At 39.7% G+C, this 24,039-nt stretch overlaps 1 protein-coding gene across 1 annotated transcript in view; it reads left to right on the forward strand.

Annotated features, from left to right (window-relative positions):
* TEX15 (testis expressed 15, meiosis and synapsis associated) overlaps positions 1 to 24,039 on the forward strand; it is a 32,457-nt gene that overhangs the window by 6,107 nt on the left and 2,311 nt on the right. The window contains exons 4-8 of the mRNA XM_075557229.1: positions 5,060 to 5,297; positions 6,905 to 7,051; positions 8,202 to 8,358; positions 13,251 to 20,329; positions 21,799 to 21,857. Of these exons, the coding sequence (XP_075413344.1) occupies positions 5,060 to 5,297; positions 6,905 to 7,051; positions 8,202 to 8,358; positions 13,251 to 20,329; positions 21,799 to 21,857 (7,680 nt within the window). The remainder of the gene's footprint in view (positions 1 to 5,059; positions 5,298 to 6,904; positions 7,052 to 8,201; positions 8,359 to 13,250; positions 20,330 to 21,798; positions 21,858 to 24,039) is intronic.

Raw genomic sequence — 24,039 nt, forward strand, 5'->3', positions numbered from 1 at the left:
GATGATCCAACAATAGTTGTAACAGAACAGTGACAAGGAGCTTTCCAAAACTGAAGCCTGACTCAGGGCATGGAATGAAGGATAGCATTTCTGATGTCAGGCAGATGTTGACTGAAAGGGAAAATACCAGAAAAATGTTGCTTATGTTTTATAGACTATCCAAATGTATCTCACGTGTGGGTCATAATGAAGTATGGATAACGCTGTGAGGGTGGGGAAACCAACAGTTCATTGTGCTCACACAGACCTGTATATAGACCAAGAGACAGTCATTCGAACAGAACAAAGGGCTAAAGAAGTGAATTAAGGTATGGGTCAGGGCGGTATCCTTTCACTATACTTCATCAATTTGCATGCTAAGCAGGTCTGTGAAGCTGGATTCTTTGAAGAAGAGTGTGGCATCCGGATTGGAATAAGGCTGTGATATGTAGAAGCACACCTTGTTTGCCACAACTGAAGAGAATTTGAAGTACTTGATGAAGCTGGAAGACTGTAACCTTTAGTAACTATTATAGCTCACTATAAAAACAAAACCCACACAACTGGATCAATATACAGCATTGGAATAAATGGAGAAAAGATCAAAGTTGTCAGGATTTCATTTCACATGGATTCATAAAGCCTTTGAAGCAGTAGTCAAGAAGTCAAAATAATAGATTTAGAAAATCTAATATTGAAGACCTCATTATGAGCTAATGAGAACGAAGATGCTCTTGACCCATTCATGGTATATTCAGTTGCTTCATATGTATGTGAAAGTTGGACAGTGAATCAGGAAGACAGACTGAAGAATTACGTATGTGTTTGAATATTGGTGTTCATGAATAATTTGGAATATACCATAGACTGGTTCCAGAGAACAGATAATGTCTTGAAAAAGAGGGACAGCAAGAAATAGGAAGACACTCAAGATGGATCCACGTCGTGGATACAATAGTGGGCTCACACTGGACAGTTTTATTCGTTGCTCCTGGTGTTGCTATCAGTTGGAACTCCTTGACCGCATTTAACAACAACTTGTATCAATTTAGCTCTTGTTTTGATCTTTAAGTTTAACATACTCCTTTACTTATTTCCAATTTATGTGAAAAAAAACCCTCATTTTAAAGGTTGTCAGTAGCCAGTTCGTTATCCATAGTTAAATGACTATGATTTAATTTGTGTTGAATACCTCCATTTACATCCCATCCTGGATAAGTCATCCGAGCGTTTCATGGGAAAATTTATCTACTTTGTCAATGACTGATTACCAAGGACAGAACTGAGCCAGTCTGAGCCAGTGATACAGTGGAGAAACGTTAAAGCCGTTCTGATAGGAACCAGGAAGCATGCTGTTAATCTGTTGCGCTGGCTCACTCTTCAGACATTGAGATTGACATTAGCATGACCTTAAACTGGATAGCAACAACATAAAGAAGTGGGAAAACACTATCTCGGATAGCAGCTAATGTCACAGAATCATCCAGCCCTGATAAAGGCTATCTGATTTCAGAATATCTTGTTATATAGGGGAATACCCCCAAACACACCCGAATTACACTGGGTGGAGCAGAGCTTCGATCGTATGCATTTTCCTGTTAGACAAGGATGGACAACTGGCTCTGAGTTAGGGCACCCAGTAGCGTCACCTGGGAAGGTTCTCTCTGGTCACAGGGAATATTTTTGTGAAAGCAGTTTAGCTGCAGTCTGGAGGGAAGAAACAGTTTCTTAACGGAAATCCAATTGGTTAAGAACCAAGTGGTGGGGGAGGAGGGGCTCAAGAGATCTCAGAGGCTTGTTGCTAAGAGACACAAACATTCTTAGATTCATTGTTTAAGCAAGATCTCTTGCTGTGGTGACTAGCCTTTTGAATTTTGAGGAGAAATCCTAGGGTGATTTTTGTTCATAAAAATCTGGTTTGTGCTGAGGACTGATTATCGCTGAGCGTAGCTTTGCCTTTCGTTGCATTACTATATGGATCTATAGCCAAGCCTGTTGGAGCAGTAGGTATACCTTTCACATCAGGAATCTGGATTAGACACAGTAACTGGATGAGGCTTCGGATTGCCCCTTCTTGAGATGGATCTTGAAAGCGCTTTAAGTGAGCAAGTATGTTATAATAGTGGTATGTATAAATATGTAAGCAAGCCTACAGTCTTCCCACCAATTCTAGACAACCTAAAATACTTGATGTAAACCATTTTTTGTCTCATTCCCCTTGCCACTATCGGTTTATTGGTAATGCAGGTGTATGGGCTATTAGGACAGACATGAAAGTGACAGAGATCTGAGAAGGCAAAATCAGTATTTGTCCAGCTGGGTGTGAAAAGAAAGCCTGTAGTCCTGTTTTGACCATGAGAGAAACCAGACACAGATAAAGCTAAAACTGGACAGCAAAGTGGAGAATCAAGTGGAGGGGAAAAATACCTAATTTCCTAATGTGTTCAAAGATTGAATACATTCAGCATCTGCTTATTGTTGGAATTCCCCTCAAAGATGTTTATGCTTTAATCTTTCAAACCTGTGAAGTTGGCAAAAGAGACTGACTGCATGTGTGAGTGAGTTTATACATCTTTTAAGGTATGGGAGATTCTCATTATCTGGAGCCCATTTAAATTGTAGATATGATTAAGATTATAGACTTAGAGATTGAGGCATCTAGAGCATTCAGGTGAGCCCATTTTATTCACATATTAATGTAAAAATCAAGGAGGAAGACGAGTGGATCAGAAAGAGGAGGCAGAAAGCTGAGAGGGAACCAACCTGCTATTGCTGGAAGGGGACCCATGAGCCAAGGAAACTAAAGACCTTCTAGTCTTACAGTTACAAGTATTTATATTCTCCCGTGGAAAGGGATCCTCTCCTAAAAATGCAGGAAAAATGCAGTCCTGCCAAAGCACCTTGATTTTAGCATGATGAGCCCTGTATCAGATTTATGACCTACTTCCCAGTAAAGTAACAAATTTGTATTGTTTTAAACTGCTAAACCTGTGGTGATTGTTACAGAAGCAGTTTAAAAAATTGAATACACTGCCCTATCTCCAGATGTCTGCTGCTTTAGCCCTTTTTTTTTTTTAGCCCATTATTGAAACCTTGTTGAACCTGATTTTCTCTTACCTGACCATGCTTCGTTTTCCTATACTACACTTGGAACTAGATAAACAATGGTTGCCTCTCTGCAGTTATCTGATGGGTCGGAACCTCAAGCACCCTTTCAAGCTTTCTAGAGCAAATTACCTCAGTTCTTCAACTGTTTTCTGAAAAACATACTTGAATACTTTTCTTTTCTCACCAGGACCTACTTAGGAGCTAAATACCTTCAGTTTTCCTTTGCCTTCCAGTTCAACCTGGAAATAATGCTTCTCAGACTGTCATTTACTCATGACTGCTTACAATATTCCGGTTCTTTTAACATTCTTTATGATCTCATTCACTATGATGTAAGCATTACGTTTGAGGCAGTTGTACCCTGTACTCTTAACTTGGTTGTAATTGGTTTCACTAGGGAACAAGAAGGGAGCACAATTTTCATTCTGAGTTCAACGTCTTGAGGAAGATAACTCAAGATTCCAGTCATTTCTACCACTCACTCATCATTCTACACTTTTTTTTACACTAACTTCTATATCTTCTCTACCAATGTCTGTTTTCCCATCTAAATTTTTTATATTGCTCAATATCCAATAAAATGAGAGTTAAAAATAATGACCAAAAGTGGTCACAAGCTTGTGACTAGGATGGTTACTAGACAGTTTGTAGCACTGAGTTGATTTGGGGATTATCGTGTCCAGAGTCTGACAGATTTTGACATTTCTTCTTCTCAAGTGTATATGAAAGTCATGCAGATATATTTCTGAAAATGTTTTAATTCTTATGTCTTCATATTTTAAAAATTATATCTTTAAGAAGAATTTTACTTGGTGCTGATTGGTGATAATAGATCACTTTTTTTAGCCTAGTTCTGTACATTATGTGGTTGCATGTTATAGTACATACAAAAGAACATTTAAATTCATGTTCCTTACTGTTTCTGAAATGGAAATATTCAGATTCTGAACTTTTATCTTTTAATATACTAACACAGTTCCTACTGTTTGAATAACATTGAAAAAAACCAAAGTTTTACTAAACTTTTTAGCCAAAAACTATTTGAAAAGCAAATTAGAAATAAGGTCACCGAATCATGCACGTAAAATATGTTAAAATGACAAATGTTTTATTATATATTACTGTCATAAAAAAAAAAGAAAAAGAAGCTGAAAGTTGTTTTCCAATGCAATTCTGCAGAAAAATACATGGATAACTATAAAATATTTATTAGTATTATCAATATAAAATGCCAAGGAAAATGTTTTACTTTAGTTGAGCGTGGTTTTGTAGCCCTGGGTCAAATCCATATTATTATGTTATCCCATTCCTTTGATTTTCTTAAAAGAATATGATTTCTGCCCAACAAGGTGATGAGGGGAAAGGATACTTTAAGAAAAGCACTGATCCAAATAGAAGATTATCTTCAATTTGGTAATACCAAAAACCAAACTCAATGCCATCAAGCCTATTCTGAATGGTAACAACCCTGTAGGGCAAGGGTAGAACTCCTCCTGTGAGTGTCTGAGACTGTAGCTCTTTCCAGGAGTAGAAAGTCCCATCTTTCTCCCTAGAGCAGCTGGTGGTTTTGAACTGCCAGCCTTGTGGTTAGCAGCTCAGTGCACAGCATAACCACTACGCTTGAGAACAAGATGGCCCGGGGCATGTAAAGCTTAAGATTTAACAGTTGGGCAAATAGACAACGGTCAAGAACTGCTATCGCTTGTCGTTATTGTCCCAGGCTTAAACAGTGTGATTCATCCATCCATCCTGCTGTAGTTCTCCATCCATCCTGCTGTAGTTCTCTTTCCATCCTGATGATGTAGTTCTCTGGCCGCTTACTGAATTTGCAGACAGCTTTCAGCCTTTGTTACCAAAAGATAGTCATTTCTCTGAGTGTTGCCGTTACTTTTACTGTCCTCTAACTCATACTTATCTCCTCCTTGAAAATTCTTTGGATATTCTCATTTAATTACACACCATTTTGTTTTAGGTCAGAGATGCGTGAGAATGGAAGACATGGACGAGAACTTGAAGAGCATTTCTGCTTTTTAGCAATTCCTCGAAATGAGTTGCTTGAAATCTATCAGAATGGTTTAAATACCAGCACCTCTACATTAAAGATACTCGGAAACCCTCTACTTGGAATTTATGTATTTCGATATGTTGATGTTGCCTTGAATTATGCTCATAGTAGAAGTATTACTGTAGACAGTATTGTCATTTTTAAGGTAGGTAGCATGAACCAGATACTAAGTATTATAGACCGTTTGCTCTAAGTTTATCCGAATATATTTTGTTGTCAGGGTGAATGACTAGTGTTTTTGCGTTATATAAAGTAATTACATTTATTATTGTTGTTCATCATCATAGCTCATTTCTCAGAACTAAGAAATGAACATTGTTTCAATACTGTGACCCAAACTACAGACTTTGGCTTCTGACACTTTTTCCACCAATATATATATTTTTTAATCATTTTATTGGGGGCTCGTACAGCTCTTGTCACAATCCTCCCATAGTGTCAGGCACATTTGCACATTTGTTACCATCGTCCTCCTCAAAACATTTGCTTTCCGCTTGAGCCCCCACTTTTCTCTCCCCGCCAAAGCTTTTCTAGTCTAGAATCCAGTAAAGGATAATGCTACATTTTTAATGAATTATTGTTTCCATTTTAAGTGAATTGTTAACTTATTAAAATGAAAGTCATAGAATTTCTAAATGTAGATGAAATGTGAAACTTGTCAGGTTATCTGCACTTGTGGCTTATCTTTTGTCATTGAATTATGCTCAGGCTTTCTCCATTTCTTATACTTCGCTTTTATGTATCCAAGTGTTAGAATACTTCATAGTCAGTCTGTAAGTTTTTGTTTCATGATTTCACATAAACGTAGAAAAGATGTCTCACTTGGGATTAGACAAATTTATTTGTTTCTGCAATAGTTTTACTGAATTTTAATACATAAATATTTGCCTTGTTTTTTAATTTAAAGATCGTTTTACTGGGGGCTCTTACAGTTCTTATAACAATCCATACATCAGTTGTATCAAGCATATTTGTATATAGGTTGCCATCATCATTTTCTAAACATTTACTTTCTCTTTGAACCCTTGGTATGAACTCTTTTTTTCCCACCCTCCCCTCCTCCCACCCTAGTGACCCCTTGATAAATGGCAAATTATTATTTTCATATCTTACACCGATCACTGTCTCCCTTCCCCCACGGTTTCTGTTGTTTGTCCCCCTGGGTGAAGCAGGTTAAGTACATAAACATTTAACTTGATAATTTATTTTGGTTTATAGAGTATCAAAAACTTTTTTAGTTGTCTCAAACTATTCTTGTTTCGCTTATTTCAAATTATATCTTTAACTTATTACACTGTATTTTGGGTATATTTATTTCAGAACTTACTTTGGCTTATTAAGTTTTCATCCAGGTTTTTCTTGTGGTGTCATCATTCTAAGACGTGATTTAAATATCTGGAAGTACAGGCCATCTAACTACTCTGTTCTCTATCTCTGACCCATAGATTTTTTTTTACTTTTCAGAAGTGAGCTGTTCTTGTTTATTTCTTTTCCAAATTCATTTTCAGACTAAAAATTATTTCTGAAAATAGTTTTTGAAAATTTTTTGAAATTACTCTGAAGTCTTAGGAACTAATTACACAAAATTGCCATAATTGCCTTGTTGAAGCAGCTCAGTCATCAAGAACATGAATTATCTCTCTTGTCTTACCTCAATTTTTTAAAAAGTATTAACCCAAATTTCAGTTCCAAATAGATAAAAAGTTTTTTTTTTAATGTTTTGGTATGTTATTTTAAATTATTTTCTTTTAGGTTATCTTTGGAAAAGTGAAGAAAATCCAGCTTTCTTTGGATAAAAACAAGGTTTCTTTGGATCCTTCTCCTAATTTTGATTGTCATATGTCAAGAAGTGCACCTTCGTTGAAAGATTCCATTGATTATCAAGCTTATGGTTCGGCCGTATGTTAACTTTTCAGTTCGTGTGACTGCTTGGAAGTGCCATGGGGGATGAGCCTACGATCAAAGACCTAAAACAGTTTCCTCAAATAGTACATATACAATTTTAGCCCACCATATATGTTTAAGTTCTTAAATATATAGGTAGAACCATTTAAATGTTTGTGATTTGGAAATTTTAAGATAGTCCAAATTTGCATTTAAATATACTCAAAATACAGTGGCTACATTATTTAGATGTTCCATAGATATCTTTTCTAATTTATAAAGCATACCTACTTCTCTTGTCAACAGGCTCTTTTGTAATAATGTTTTCCAGCCATTGTACTTTTAAAAGTAGAAGAGGTTTACTTTGAAGCTGTTTTTGTTCTTAACATGCTGGCTCGCTGATTTTCAGCTCCCAGCAGCCGCTTGTGGCAGTGGAACTGCTTCCCTAGGGTCCGAGTAGATGTTCTTGGGGCAGGTCTTGGTCCCAACAAAGGAGCGAGATGGTTTGCAGCTGCCAGCCGATAGTTGGCATCCGAGGAGGGCTCAATGCAGTGGTTCTCAACCTTCCTCAGGCCCCGACCCTTTCATACAGTTCCTCGTGTTGTGGTGAGCCCCCAACCATAACATTATTTTCGTTGCTACTTCATAACTGTCATTTTGCTACTGTGATGAATTGGGCGACTCTTGTGAAAGGGTCTTTCAACCCCCGAAGGGGTCGCCACCCACAGGTTGAGAACTGCTGGCTTAATGTTTGCACCAATAGGAAAGGCTTCTTTACTATTAAGTACCAGATAAAAATTTTCTATCATGTTACTGGAACACTTAACTAAGTCTTTAATGTTCTGAATATATACTTCCACACAAAATGTAATAAGTTATTTTTCTAATTGGTTTTGTTACTGATTAAAATGAAGTGCCTCAAAGCGTATGCAAGATTACCTTTTAATGAAAAAATTTAATCTAAAAATATATTTTAATCTGAAACAGATATTCGTTGTCTACCAAGGAAAAAGTGTGGTGGAATAGATAAAAATTTATATATATATTTAAGAAAATGAGATTAAATAGAGTAGGGAAAGGATATATATGGAAGATACTGAATAAATAACATTATGCAATTATATGAGGGTTTTTTTTTCATCTAAAATGTTCTCTTATCTTTCAGGTGTACTTCTATGAATACAGTATTTTTTCAAAGCCAGTAGATAAACCCAGGCAGTGCCTTCCATATGCAATTATAACGGTCAAATTCATTGGTCAAAAAGTGGATAACCTCATGACTTCACTGAGATTCCTCTCAACAGGATTTCCTAAGAGGGGTGGTAAGAAACAGCTTATCCCATTTCATTACCGTTGACGCTCACCCATAAATTTTCTGAAGATTATTTTCTGTTAGGTTAATCTATAAACTAAATAGCTGTCTTTTTTACATATTTCCTCCAGATATCTAGATGTGGATATAGATTTGGATATATGTAAGCATTCTTCACATATATTTGTGACATTTGCTCAGTATTATATGTTATTCTTTCACATTGATATGTTATAAATACTTTCATTTATACAGATAGAGAAATTTTGTTGTATGACTATACACTATTCTGCTAGAATAATTTCAGTGTTCTTATTTTGAAAATTGTTATGTAAGCATTTTGTTACGTTGTGACTCTTGGTGCATAGGCCCAAGAGCTTTCTGATAGCAGGTGCATCAGAGATGTACAAGTTAAACAAAAGATGGTATCAAATGGTTTTCCAAACTGGTTACATCAGCTTAACATACAGTCAGTTGTGGGCAATCCTCCTGGGCTGCGTCCTCCTGAGACATACTTTACCTTTCAAAATTGTATTTGTGCCCGTCCTCATGCGTTTCAGATGGTAACTCCCTGTCATTTTAATTCACATCTCCCTGGTAAATACTGAAGCTGAGGATCTCTATGTACACCCTTGACTGTTTGGCACTTTACGACTTTCTTTTTTCACATCTCTGAAGTAGGAACTAGCATGATTAAGATTTTATTTAGCTTTAAGCTTCATAGTATTCCTCTATGATACTCTATTTCTGTACGGTCAATAGTAATATCCCTTCTTTCTGATCTGACTTTAAAGGAATTTTGTCTTCTCCCTATTTTTCTTTCAAGCTGAGTAAAGGTTTGTTGCTTTTGTTGCCTTTTTCTAAGAACCACCTTTTGGTTTCATTGATTCTTGGTTTTGTCTGTTCTCTTAATATTATTATTTTATTTATTATGTCTTTCAAATTGTTAGTGTTGGGAATTAGTTTTACACTTTCCGATGTTTCAGTGTTTAGGTACTGTTTTTGATAGCATTACATGTATAGCTGTAAATTTTCCTCTAAACACTGCTGTGTGTCTCAAGCGTATGTTGTTTCTTCATTTTCATTATCTCCAAGTAGTTTCTACTTTCTCTTTTGAATAGTCTTTAACTCAGTATTATTTCAGAGTGTTTTGTTTCATTCTTTTTTTTTTAATTTTGTATCCAAAGTGGGTTTATTAGAATGGCTTCCCACTCATCTCGACTCAGGGCCTTTTAGTGATGCTTCCGTCTGAGGGAGCATCCTTCTGTGCGCCTTGCTTTTCCTCCTGTCGGCCGACAGAGGACGATGGTAGAGCAGCCAACACACAGAACTACTGCTTGTGCCTGGCTGAAGACTGTGGTGGTTTTATAGCCGCCCGGGCATCGGACATCCGTGAAGTAGGAATTGGGGCTCTGCACCAGGCGCTGCTTCTTGTGTTTTCTCTTCTCCTCTTCGGGAGAGGGGTGAAGGAGATCCTTTGCAAGAGACATGATCGCCGGTGGTCATCAGCGCCGGAAAGCTTTTGTTTCATTCTTACAGAATGTTGAGTTTTATTTTATTTGTTAGTGATTTCAAATTTTATACTCTTATAATCAGATAACTTACTAATATAGTTTCAAAAGTATTGGTGTGTGCTTTATGACCTTGATATATGATCTATTCTAGAGACTGTTCCAGGTGCATCGGTGTTCGACATGCATTTGATAAGAATGTATATATACTCTTGGGGGGTAGTATACTATAGATAACTGTTAACTAGATAATGTTGTTCCAAATATTTAATTCCTTGATGATTTTCTGCCTCTCTTTTAAGTTTTGCTTAATTGTTTAAGCTTTCATGTTTTTCTCTGTGTTTTCACCTTTCTAATATTTATTTGGGGACTGGATACACCTGTGTTGATTTTCTAGGGCTACCACTATAAAATAACAAAGTGAGTGCTTCAAGCAGAAGTTTATTTTTTCACAGTTCTCAAGAGTAGAAATCAAGAATCAGGGTGTAAGCCTTATCAATACTTTGAGAAGCTGTTCCATGACTTTTCTAGTTTCTGGGTTTTCCTGGAAATCCTTAGCAGGATAGCTTGTTAGAGAACATCTGCTTCCATCTTTACATGTTATCTGTAACTTTAACATGTCTCCCTCTCTTAGGAAACACTAGTAATATAGGGTTAGGACCCACTTTCTTCATATATAATTGTTTTCCCATTGGTTCCTTTAAATTCCTTTTTTTTAAAAAAAGATCTGCTAAACTTAGTATTTTATTTTTTTGTTTATTTATCCATTTATTTATTTTTGCTTTTTTATTCATCCAAGTTAACATGTGCCTACTTTTCTCAATCTAATGCTCTCCAGGTTCATCTCTGTTATAAGATATTTTAAAGTCATCATTTTTTATGCTGTTTAGGGTTCCATTGTAGTTTGCTTTTTCAGTCTTCCGTTGATGGACATGTAGATTGCTCCAGTCTTTTTGCTGTTCTGAATAGTGTTCTGATGAACATGGATATATATGCATGTGTCTGTTCGTGTCTTGGCCCTTACTTCTGTAAGACCCCCAATGTTGAGATTGCTAGATCACATGATACTGATACTTCCAACTCTTAATGGAAGCACCGTACTGTTTTTCACAGTAATTGTACCATCTTACAGTCCCGTTAACAATAATTTCGACTCTCCACACCCTTGCCAGTATTTGTAGTTCCCTGACTTTTGTTTTCTTTTGACTATTAATGCTGGGGTGACATAGTATCTCATTGCTGCACTGACTTTTTTAATGTGACTTTCTGGGGAGCCCTGGTTGCATAGTGGCTACATGTTTGGCTGTTAACGCAAGATCAACAGTTCGAAACCACCATTCGCTGCACAGGAATAAGCCAAGGTTCCCGTAACGAGTTACAGTTCCATGTTCCATAGGGGCAGTAATGCCATGCCCCGTAGATAGGGTTACTATGAGTCAGCATGGCAATGAGCTTGAGTCTGGTGAGAATGGCTTTCCTGGTCCACAGTCGCTGTACCAAAAGGAACTGGTCATCACATTTCACAGTTAACATCTGCAAGAAAAACGCTAGCACTTCAAACAAGGTCACATTCACAGGTACAGGGACTGGAACTTCAACATAACCTCTTGAAAACAGAATTCAATCTTTTAACAACTGTTTGATGATGGTAGTTAGGAGCTGGTCTGTTGTGCAGCCTTAGTGAAAGTAATTTGATAAATCACATCTTTACTAAGCTTGATATTTTCAAGAGTTAGCAGAGCCTTTCGAGTTTCACAGGCTTGTTGGCCTTTAATCCCTCGATCCTTTCCAATCTCACTGTTCTTTTTTTTTCTAATCGTTTTATTGGGGGCTTGTACAGTTGTTATCACAATCCATACATCCATCCATTGTATCGAGCACATTTGTACATTTGTTGCCATCGTCATTCTCAAAACATCTTCTTACTACTTGAGCCCTTGGTATCAGCTCCTTATTCCTCCTCCCCCCCACCTCTCTCTTCATCCCTCTCTCATGAACCCTTGATAACTTAAAATTCTTTTTCCATGTCTTGTACTGTCCAATGCCTCCCATTACCTCTTATCTGTTGTCCATCCCCCTGGGGGGGCATTTTAGGTAGGCCACTGTGATTGGTTCCTCCTTTATCCCCCCACCTTTGCCTCACCCTCCTGGTATGGCTACTCTCAATATCAACCTCGCTCTTCTTGCCAGATCTTCTTTCAGCTGCAGTGGTTTGCATTGAAGACAATAGATACAAACTTCCCCCCCCCACTTCAACTCATGTCCATTCCCAATTATGTAGCTTATTATGTCCATTCCTAATATTGTAACTCATGTCCATTCCCAATATTGAACTGTGGGAATTATCGATGCTATGCCCACAGTCAAGGTCACGCGGTTGGCAGCATATTCATCTCCCTCGAGCAAGGCTCAGCAAACCGCAGCTCTCAAACCATGTGGCTCTGTCAGTACATATATGTGGCTCTGAAGTAAAATAGAAAACTTTGAAAGGATCTTATTCAGATAATGATGGTTTCATTTGTTTTTAAATATATTATGACTCTATTTTTTTCTCAAATATTTTTAAAATTGTTGTGAGGGACTGGATTGGCTCTTCTTTTTCAAAAGGTTGCTGACCCATGCTCTAAAGTATAGTGTGCTCTAGGCTTGTACTGTCCAATCCAGTAAGCTGCTTAGTCTGACATGGCTGTTTAGATGTTGGTTTAACTGCTGAGTAGCACTAGGGACGGTCGAGCACTTGTTAACCGTGTATGATTAGTGACTACCATGCTGGATAGCACAGATGACAGTGGGTTTTATCATCTCAGATGATCTGGTCAGAAGGATTTGAGAGTGTGATTCATAAAATATAATTTGCTTTGTGGTGGGTTTGAAAAAGATATTCAAGATACTGCATTTAAATTTTTTTCATTTATTTGGTGGGATTGCCAAAAATGGAGAGTAAATATTCCATAATTAAGTTTAAAGACTTGAAAGGGTAACAGTTGAGTTGGGTACAGAAAGGAACAAGGGAGACAAAATTTTACCTATTACATAGACAGACGCATAGGTGCTGTTACTAAATATCTGAACACAGAAAATTAATGTAAGAATTTATTGTTGTTACTTTTTAATTTCTTACTCGTTTCTCTTATTATTTATCAGAAATCAATTCTTTGATGGCAAAATAACATTTTTTAAAAATTAAAGTTCCTCATCGAGGACAGAGCTTCATTTGTATTTACGAGTTTGTTACACAGACTCGACTCTACCATTGTTCTGCTGTGAATTAATTTTAATCATGTTTTGGTTATTTTGTGACCTTGGTGTTAAAACCAGTCATGACTATTTACTTGTTTTGAGAGTTATATAGAAATATGTTTTCTTCCTTCCTTCCTTCTTGTTTCCACAGAAAGAGCATGTTCTCTCAATAACTGTACAGTGGCCAAGAGAATTGGAAAAGGAAAAGATGCTCCTGTCATCTTTGAGCATTTCAGAAAGCCTGGCGATCCATTTACTCAGGAAAGCTGTTCCTGCTGTGCACCAAATGCAAAGACGAATCCTTGCAACTCGCACAGTTCTAATTCCTGTGCAAATGGAATAACTGGAAACTTTTCCATACTGGAAACACACACTGGACAGACAAAGTACAAGCTAGCAGAACATAGTGACACTTGTCCAGAACGTGCCCATGATTCAGGTCTCATCTCGATGCCCAGTGACACCACAGAAAGTGGTAACAGTGACCTCTTGTTAAATTTGACACAGGCTAAAAATATTTTAAGTGGTTTGACTACTTCTTTTCCCATTTACAACAATACTGGCTCAAGCACAGTGATTACTTCAAAACTCATCAAAGACCCAAGAATGACGAGGAGAGAAGCAAGTCAAGAAAATCAGAATAATAAAACAGGCTTAAATGATAATTTGGCAGTGGAGAAGCACTTAGAATCTGGCACTTCAGCAATCAACTCGTCATCTATGTCAACTAACTCTGTCTCCTCATCTGAACTCAGCCCTGATGGTCATACTGTCCATGCTAATTGTTTGGATGCCTCGTGCCGCAGAATTCCTTCGGATGATTCACAATCCCAGGTCCTTAGCATGTACCCCAAGGACTATGACCATTCAACTCACAATAAAATCACCACCACAGGACAATGTACAGGCCAAGGCAATTTTCCCCTCCCAGTTTCTTTGTCACAGGGAGTTCCAAAAGCTAAGAACCAGAACCACAATGAGGATGACATCCAGAGACGCCAACAGAGAACCAGCCAAACTAGCAAGCCCCTTAGCTTGTACAAAGCAGCGAATTCTTGTGCAACAGATGACAAAAGTCACGTCTCTAAGGAGTCAGAATCATCTAGTTTAGTAACTGCATGTCAACCGAATTACCAGATGTCTTCATTTCAAAATAAAGATATCATAGATAAGTATATTGAAAATATGGGGAACCTTAAAACTGATCCAGAAGGCAATTCCAAACCAGGGAAAAAGCAAAGTTTTTGGAAGGACATTGATCATTATTTTACTAATGAAGCAAAAACCAGTTCAATGGACAATTACATCTCATACCAAGAACATACGGAAAGTGACAACCTTGATTCTTCACGGAAAAACTGTGATCGAATATTAATTACACAGGAATTAGAAATATCAGTATCTTCCACATGTACCAGAGATAATGCATATGAACTAAAAGATCTAGCCATGGACTTACAAAATAGACTTATGCCAAGTGTAGAGAGCCTTTTGCAAAATCATCAGCATTCTTTGGAATATGATAATATACATACAAGCTTTGTCCTTTCTGAAAAGCAGGTGGAACTTAACAAGGAAAAACCAAATCAAAATTACGTTGGCCTTATACCTGATGCTTTACAGGAAGCAGAAGACATTTTCCAGGCCAGTGATAAAGTTATTTCATCTCGTGGTACTGAAACTGCTCAAAACAATTTCAGTGGCAATTTAAGTAAAGAACATTTATGGGTCCGTGAGAAAAATGAAAATGAGCTAGTGTCATTAGAGGACAAACAGAAAGACTATAAAGAGATCCCTCGTTCTAAAGATAAAAGTCCAAATGATCCTCTTCTCTGTGAGAGACAACTGAACAAGGATATGCCCCCGAATACTGCCTTGAAAGAGCAAAAATGTGAAAGTGCCGCCAATGACAAAGACGTTGCTTCATCTCCCCAGGACAACAGAGAGAGCATATATGGAGCTGGGCAGCAGGTTTTTCATACAAACAAAATGGCTATCAATGCAGGTGAGAAAAGGGAGAATAAAAGTCACAGCACCGTAGAAATTCTGACTTCTGAAGAACGTTCTACTACATTTAGCAGGACTTGGGGTAAAAAATACTTGCCAGCAGAGACTACCTTAATAAGAAGTGAAGCTCCAGTCTCTTCCTTAAAACAAGAAGATGCTCACAACCATGGGAAGAGTCTAGAACACTTGGCTTCCACAGTGCTTCTGGAAGTTCCGGGTTCTTTAGCTAGGACATCCATGCCTCAGGAAGATCACCAAAGGTGCCCATGTCAAGAGCCTTGTTCATCTGAGACTTCGAATCTTGGCGTGTTACTAAAACCTGTACTCTCCGACTGCGAAACTGAGGGAAATGCCAGTATATCACGAGACCCATTTCTTCAGTCAGGAGTAAATGAGAACTTGATTGTTCAAGGCTTAGACTTGGAAAGTGAGATTGAAATAGAAACAGAACAGTATGAGGATGCTATTCTATCGGAACAAGATGCGTATACGCATGGAGGTGTGCTTAGTGACGAATTGCAGGCCTCATATAAGGATCTGAAGTCTCGTATCGATTGGGAAGCTCTTTTGGAAAGCAGGAGCCATGAAACAGAAGCACTGGAAACCCCGAGAAGGGAGAACACCAATCAGCATTACTCTGAGAACACTAATTATTATTATTATTCTCCTGTACGAAATACCAGAGGAGAGCGTCTCGACCCAATTTTACTTCCAGATCTACAGATTAGAATTCCTAATATTTTCAGGCCAAGATTCAGCCCCACTGCCGACTCCCGTGCATTGAGAGAGAATTTCTACAGTCATCCAAGTGACGCAGCAGTTCCAGAAATCAATGAAAGAGAACAGGTTCCAGGATTAGAAATTTCTTCCCAGTCTTCTGGTGACAGTTCTGATTGCCCACCTGACAATAAATTGGGTAACATAATACAAGAATCAGGACTGATGACTAACTGTGAAGCATCATCCCCTTCTCTTGATGTAAGTCAGGATGCACGCGTGAATCACATGTCTGGAAACCAAAGCAATGAAGCTGTGTGTATGGAATCTTCCAGTAGTGCAGTAAATAGCGGAAACAGCTGTTGGTTTGCACAGCCGAAAGCAGACTGTGAGGATGCGAGAAGGGAAAACCCCGTGGGCTCGGGAATTGGCAAAAGAAAGCTGCATGCGGTTCTCGGGGACCAAAAGCTCCCACAGGAAGATTTAGCATGCCGCAATATGGATGAGAAAAAGAGGAAGCTGCTGACTGAAAACTCCCCTGAGGGGTTTTGGTCATTATCCCAAGGACAAATGACGTTTTCTCAGTCAGGAATGCACATTAGGAATGCCCTGGATATTCTAAAGTTTAAAGCATCTTTATGCAAAATCAAATGTCTCTCCAGAAAAGTGGACAGAACCGTTCTTCACTTAGAGAAAGCTCACAGAAGGGTGCATACGTCCTTGGAAATAACTAAAGTCGGCGAAAAAAGAAGCCCATTGCCAAAATCATGTGCAGTACTGTGCAATAATTTGGGGGAACGTTGTGACCTGGAAGGTTGTTTTTCTTCCAAAGGAAATGATGACACAGAGAGCAAGGGAAGAGCGTCTGATGTTGGTCCATCTTTCAGCCACGGGCCAGGGCCCAAGTCCTGTAATAGAAATGGAGAGCTCCTTTCTAAGAAGAATGTAGCCGGCACTCGTGGGGAGGACTTCGGTGACCAAGAACATCTTCCTGCGTCGCAGTTGTGCCTACTCCCCACATCTCAGAGTACAAGTCAGACCGCTTCTACCGCTAGCAGTGTGGGATTCCCGGCGCTGTCCGAACGGCAGCCTTTCCCTGGGAAAACCAGGTATTTCTCTGCACCGGAGCACTTAGGTGTGAAGCTCCCTGAAAGAGAAAGTCACACTGAGAAAAACTTATCCAATATTCATAATTCTGAGAAGATTGAGAGCCATAGTAGTAATATGCGGAGTATAATCAAACAGATCAGTCCCGAGGCCGATGAGATGGCAAAGGCAAGGAGCGTAGTGCCTCTCCGTTGCATGAAAGAAAGTGAGAGAGTCCACGGGGTCCAAAGCTGTGATGCGACTCCTGTAGCCCGCAGGGCAGTGAACACCGATGGACTCACTGCAGTCCTGGAAGCAAGTGCAAAGGACGTCTTCAGTGGTGCTCTCTGCAAACCATGTAATGTTTTATCTGACTGTCAGAGAACTCGGCGAGGAAACTGCCCTGTGGAAACACGCGCAACTGCCCTGGAAAGCCCAGAAGCCAACCATTTCACAGGACACTGCGCGGTGGACGCATTCAAGCCCCCTGTGGTAGCGCGCACAGAGTGTGAGAGTATTGCGCAGTTGGGTCCAGCTGCTCCAGGGACGGGTGTTGAGGGCTGCGATAGACAGAGGGGGTCTTGGGCGCGGTCACAGCAGCAGGAGAGCGGTGGGAACGGTGTGCTGAAGAAGGAAAGGTGCTCTTCAGCGAATCCGCCAGTAGGTGGGAGCGATCCTGCCAAGCCCAGCGTGGATCTCCTGTCCGCAACTGGTGAAGGTTCTGCAGACGGTGCCTTCGGGAAGAGACTGCTCTCCAGTGACCGCGCGCGGCTCGGAACAGATCCTGGAAGGGGTTCATCTTCTAAGGAGAGCGCGGGGGGTAGAACACGGCGGCCCGCTTCACAGGCAGAAAGCAATGGGAAACGGTCCATTGGCAATGCTTACCCCAAAGAAAGCAAGCCAGACGAACCCTCTAGTAAGACTGAATACAGAAGTGCCAAGATCCTAGAAGACTCTCCCTACGGCCGTGGGAGAGCAGTGAGAAATAACCCGGCTGGGGCTCAGCTGAGGCTTCAAAACGCCTCCTCTCCTAAAGGGCCCTCTGTGAACAAGGCCGGCCCTCCGCCACCTAACAAGAGAGAGAGGGGCAAGAAAGCCACAGTTGACCAGGGCCCGCGGTCCCCGTGCACCGGGCGCCCAGAAGCAGCGCGTCAGAGCCAACCAGGCAGTGCAGGGATGCCGCGCCTGCCCAGCTGCCCGCGCCCGCCCCGCCGCGGCCCTACCGGGCACCGGCCCCGCGCGCCCATAGCTGCGCTCTCCCACATCCTGCAGCGGGCCCACGAGGCGCCCTCCTTGCAGAGGCTCCAGGAGCAAGCCAAGGCGTGCCAGAACATTCTCCCCTCGTTTATCGAAGCTTTCCAAAGAGACCAGGGATGTGCCATTGAAGACATCCTCATTTCCCGGGAGCTGTTGGTCACACGAAGCCTGTGGACCAGTTGTAGGAGCACCTTAAAACCGGGCGCCGTCGAGTCTCTGGTGGAACTGCAGATGATGATGGAAACGCTCCAGTTCGTGGAGAATAAGAGACGGCTCCTGGAGGACAAGCCTACCTTCCGCAGCTTGCTGTGGTTCGACGAGACGCTGTACAGTGAGCTGCTGGCCGGGCCGCGCGGCTACCAGCAGCAGGCCAGCTTTTACCCTGCCTTCCAGGGCAGGCTCAAGTACAATGCCTTCTGTGAGCTGCAGAAATACCACGGCCAGTTGGTGGGTCTCTTTGAGGAGACCAAGAGGGAGGCCAATTCCTACTACGCATTCTTAAAATACAAGCGACAGATTCAAGAGTGTGAAGCAATCATGAAACACTGCCCCGACTGCTTCGACTTCATGCTCTCTGTTCCATTTACCTGTGGAGTGAATTTGGGCGACAGTTTAGGAGACTTGGAAACCTTAAGGAAAAGGACGTTAGCGCTGATCAGTGCCCATGATGACTTACCTAAAGCTCATTCGTGTCCCGGAAAACTGGACCACCTGTGGATTATCATAGAAATGATAGCCTCCAAGGTGCATTTTATCAAGAACAATGAGGCAATCAGTGTTAAAAGAGCTCTTTATGGTTTGGAACATATATTTTTTGATGCGATGAAAAAGCTTGTTTGGGAAGAGAGAAGACGATCTTCAAACCAAAAATACTCCCGAAAGAAGTATAAAGAAATGCTGCTGAAAATTAATCAAGAGGCTTTTTCAAAACTGCAGGACATTTATGATACTTTGTCTAAAGATTTCAGCAGTAAACGAACTTCCAGTATTGGACCCGAGAAGGCTACTGTAATTGCTTGCAAAAAGCCAGACAGTCTAATAAGTAAAGCAGCCATCAGCATAGAACGCCACAGGTTTAACAATCCTTCACTTTCACACCCAAATATTTGTTTTGTTAGTGAAATACTGGATCAAGCGGAATCAGCAGACGTTAAAACATTACAGGAGCTCACTTTGAGATGTACTAATCACTTAGAAATTTTTAAAAAGCACTTTCAGATATTGCAGGAGGATGACATGGCTAATATTTTTATCACAGAAGAAAATGCTTTGGACATGGTAAAAAACGACAGTTGTGAGGCTGTAATTTTAAAGCCCCAAGCCATTGAAACATACATTGAAATCCTCATGGTTTTAGAAACAGTGCATTTTCTGAAAAACTCAATAGCACAGAAACTAGACAAGCAGAGGTTTCGAGGCATGCTTTGGTTTGACTTGTCGCTTCTTCCTGATGTGATTCATTGCCAAGAAAAAATGGCCTGTTTTTCCTTTCTTAAAGATAATTCAACCGATGGCCTTGGGAAAGTGATAGATACTGTGATTTCTGAGCTTAGGAAAGATCTAGGTATTATCTGCAAATTTAATGAAGCTGTTAATTGCTCGTATGCTCTGCATTTGTTTTCAAGAGAACTTAAAGAACTTTCAGAAGTGAAGAAACTCGTGAAGACGTCTCAGTGTTCTCTTTCCACATATGTTGACTTCATGCCCTTTGCGGCATCCGTCAATTACGGAAACACCGCATCAGAGTTGGAGCGCAACTATAGTCGGGTTTCCGCTCTGCTCAAAAATGTGATGGCAGCTCCTCAGAGAGATGTAGGAAAAGTGGCTCATGTGATGAAGGTCATGAAAACTATTGAACACATGAAGATGATCTGTGCTAAAGATGCTAAATTAGCCACTTCCTTTATCCTTTGCCAAATGCTATATAACAGAAAGAAGACTCTACAGTTACAGAAAAATGGAAAGATGAGCATTCATGTTTCAAAACATGAGAAGGACATTAATCAGCCCAGGACTTATGTGAAGAAGGCACCTTCGATTTCACAGTGCACAATCAAAACCATGTCAAATTCCTCTGCAAAGCGACCTCTCATTGTAGACACACATGAAGACCTTGATGAACAAGAGAAAAATTCTACTCTTTCCAGTTGCAAAAAGCAAAAGGTACGAATGTTTTCAAACAAAACGGTGTAAGTATTATTTTGGTGAACAAGTCCACTCCTGAAGCAAACTAGGTTGCAAAATTGTAAAAAATTAAGAACTCTTTAAAATGTGCCTTGTGAAAATAAGTTATGCACTAAGTGTTGACTTGGGCAATTTATATTTAAAACTACATAAATGTTGAATTTCAGCTCATGGTTTCATGTTTGAAAGGATACCTTCCAAATGTCTAGTTTTTTTCATTTAAATTTTTTTAATAAATGCATTGAGAAAATATTTCATGGAAGAATGAATACTAGTATCCTCTTAAGGGAAAGTCAGATATCATGAATAAGAGTTTAGTAGTGACAAATATTGAGTAACTTCTACATAGTAAGTCTGTGCCCAAGTAAAGGATATTAAGAACTATCTAATGTAACCCACGTTTCTAACTTTTATCCAGTGGAACAAATAGGACACATATATTTTACATGACTATCAAGGGATTCAAAGAAGTTATTGAACTTTATGTAACATGTATATTATGTACTTGCCATGTAGTCCCCTAGATTATGTTCTAGGGATTATAGAAATTAATGCAGTCATTATAAATTGCTTAGTGATGTGTACAGTACTGCTATCTAAAGATGGGAAAATGGAGCACAGAGAGGTTCGGTCAAATGTTCAAGGTCACAGAGTTAGTAAATAGGGGAGAGAGTCAGAATCTAAAGCCAGGCTGTGCAGCTCCTGAGCCAGGGCAAGCTAGCACTTGCCCTGCCCTCCTCTTGACAACTTTCTGAGAATTCCCCAGCTCAGAAGAAACAAACCTCTATGTAAAATAAAAAGCTGGGTTCGTTCTAGCCCCTAGTTTTAGAGACGAAGACTTTAATCATTTAATGAATGGCGCTCATTGGAAAATACCTAATATAAAACCACAAAATAACAGTCTATAAATTATCAAGGGCTCATGAGGGAAGGGGGAGCAGGGAGGGAGGGGGGAAAAAAGAGGACCTGATGCAAAGGGCTTAAGTGGAGAGCAAATGCTTTGAAAATGATTAGGACAAAGAACGTACGGATGTGCTTTATACAATTGAAGTATATATATATGTATGGATTGTGATAAGAGTTGTATGAACCCCTAATAAAATGTAAAAAAACACACAAACACTTGGAATCATACTTCGAAAACACAAGATACTCAAGTTGTGTATTCCACATTAATAATAAAGGGAGGCGGCACTAAAAAGGGTTTTAGGGATTGAAAAGAAAAGCAAAAACCCAAAACTCAAATTTCTATCTCCCCTTCTCTATATGGGAAGTCCCGCAGAGTCTCTAGTTTCAGGAATGAAGAGAGAGCATCAGAGTTCAGTTTTAGACCTTGTTGTTTGGGTGATGTCATAACAAACTAATACAAATATTAATTGAGATAATAAAACTTCGTTGTAGTCTAAATTGTCACCAATTTAGATTTTTCTTGTATCTTTTCAACATAGGTTGACATCAGCGATATCACCAAAATTAATGAAGAATTGGCAGCACTCGAGAATCCAAGGTAGGAACTGCTATTCGTCCCGCGTTAGAAAAACTAAGCAAAATTGAGAAAATATTAGAGAATAATAATTAAAATTATTTATGCTAAGGATAGAGAAATTTGTTTCATATTACAAAATATCCTAAGTATAGACCAAAGAAGTTTGAACTTCATTCTGTAAGTATGGAAAGGCAGTATCACAAGAAATGTGTTTTTTCAATGATACAAATGGTAGGGAGATTCTGAGTACAATTAGAAAAGTTCAGACTTCTGGGGCATAAAAGTATTATTTTCAAAATAAGAAAGGGAAATCAGTGTTTGCAGACATAAGAGAATTGATTGGGTTTGATGACTGGTATAATAACTTTGTTAAGCCTGTGGATTTTACCAAACACCACCAAACCGATTGCTGTAGAATCAAATCTAACTTAGAGCAGCTCTTTTGTGTTACAGAGAACTGCTTCGTAGGGTTTCTCCCCCCCCCTCCCATTTTTTGACTGTGATCTTTACAGTAATATCTCCAAGCCTTTCTGGTATAAACCACTGAGTGGGCTCAAACTGCCAACCTTGAGGTTCGTTTAGCACCGTTTGTACCATCTATGGCCCCCTTATGTTGTTGTGTTCTTCTTGTTAGATGCACCAAGTCGGTTCTGACCCATAGAGACCGTGTGGACAGAAACGAAACACTGGTCGCTCCTGTACTGTCCTCACCATTGTTAGGTTTGAGGTCATTGTTGAAACCACTGTGTCGGTTCATCTTGTCAAGGGTGTTCCTGTGACCTTTTACTTCATGTTCTTTCCCAGACACTAGGCTCTTCCGATACCAGCCAGCTTTCACAATGGATTACAGATACAAATAGTTGCCAACTTATTAAGTGGGAATATTGCTACAAATACTGAGTGTGCCCCTGTGTTTGCAGCTTTTGGCTGTACCAATGTACATGCTCTGTTCTAGCCAGATCATGAGTGTGGGTGAGAGGAAGCATTAAAAACTAGAGGAAAAAAATACTGAGTGTGTACACATGCACACACAAGTGCAGTTGATCAACTGCAGCTTCGTGAAAGGCTGTTTTAGTTTCCTAAAAAAGGAAAATAGGACCTCTGGGGATCGTCCTCTAAATTGATTAAACAGTTTTTATTAAAAACTCTTTATATGATTTGTTTGTCATTTTCAATGTGAAGTGAGCCCAATGAAGTTAACTCTATAATTTCATTTAAACTCTTAAGTTAATTTTTATTTTGAGACTAGCATAGAATAAGAAATAGAAGTGAGCCATCTCATTTCTATCCTACTGAGGTTTGGTTCTTTAAATATAGCATTTTACTTACTGAATCTCTAGAATTGTTTCCCTGCCATTGATGACTCTTTGGAAACTTGTATAGTGACAGAAACATGCATAGGCTGTTGGAAGAATAACATATACCAGCTCCTTATTTTTGGTTGTTAAGTTGAAACCGGTGGTCTTTGCAAATCAGTGACTCAAATGTTCTCTTGCTTAGCAGGAACAGACCCTAATATAAGGCATAGTTCTTCCACGAAGACAGACCATCTCTAGGGGTCCTCAAACTACGGCCCATGGGCCACATGCGGCCCGCCGGGTGTTTTTGCCGCCGCTGCCTGTCCTGCTTAGCAGCCGACTCGTCCAGTGTGCATAGGAATTTGTTCATAGTTCTTTTTTTTTTTTTACTATAGTCTGGCCCTTCAACGGTCAAAGGGACAGTGAACTGGCCCCGTTTAAAAAGTCTGAAGACCCCTGATCTAGACAGTTGCCAATACTTTCAATTGAGACATCTCCGAAAGAGCACTGGAAAGTCAATTTTAATAAAATTGTACTTTCTGGATACTTTCAAAGTGTTGCAGGGGGTTGGTTGCTAATGCTATTTGTCAGTGAAGTTCCTTTTAAGGAGGTTGGATTCAAGAACGAGGTTTGAATTTCCAGGGTGGAATATATAAATTGCCGGCCAAAAATTCCCTTCTCTTGGCTGTAGAAGAGTGGGGGTACTTTGCTCTTCTCAGCATGCTACTTACCACATAGAAATCAATAAATTCAATGAAACACTGAAAAATAGTCTTACCCAGAGAGCCTGTTAGCTGTCTGAAAAAGTCCCCTCACCCTGCTTGAGACAGGCTAAATTTAGGTAACTCGCTGCCATCTAGCCACTGTTGACTCATAGTGACCCCCTCTGGGTTGTGGAGACTGTA

The sequence above is a fragment of the Tenrec ecaudatus genome, chromosome 8 (assembly GCF_050624435.1).
Source record: "Tenrec ecaudatus isolate mTenEca1 chromosome 8, mTenEca1.hap1, whole genome shotgun sequence".
NCBI lineage: Eukaryota > Metazoa > Chordata > Mammalia > Afrosoricida > Tenrecidae > Tenrec > Tenrec ecaudatus.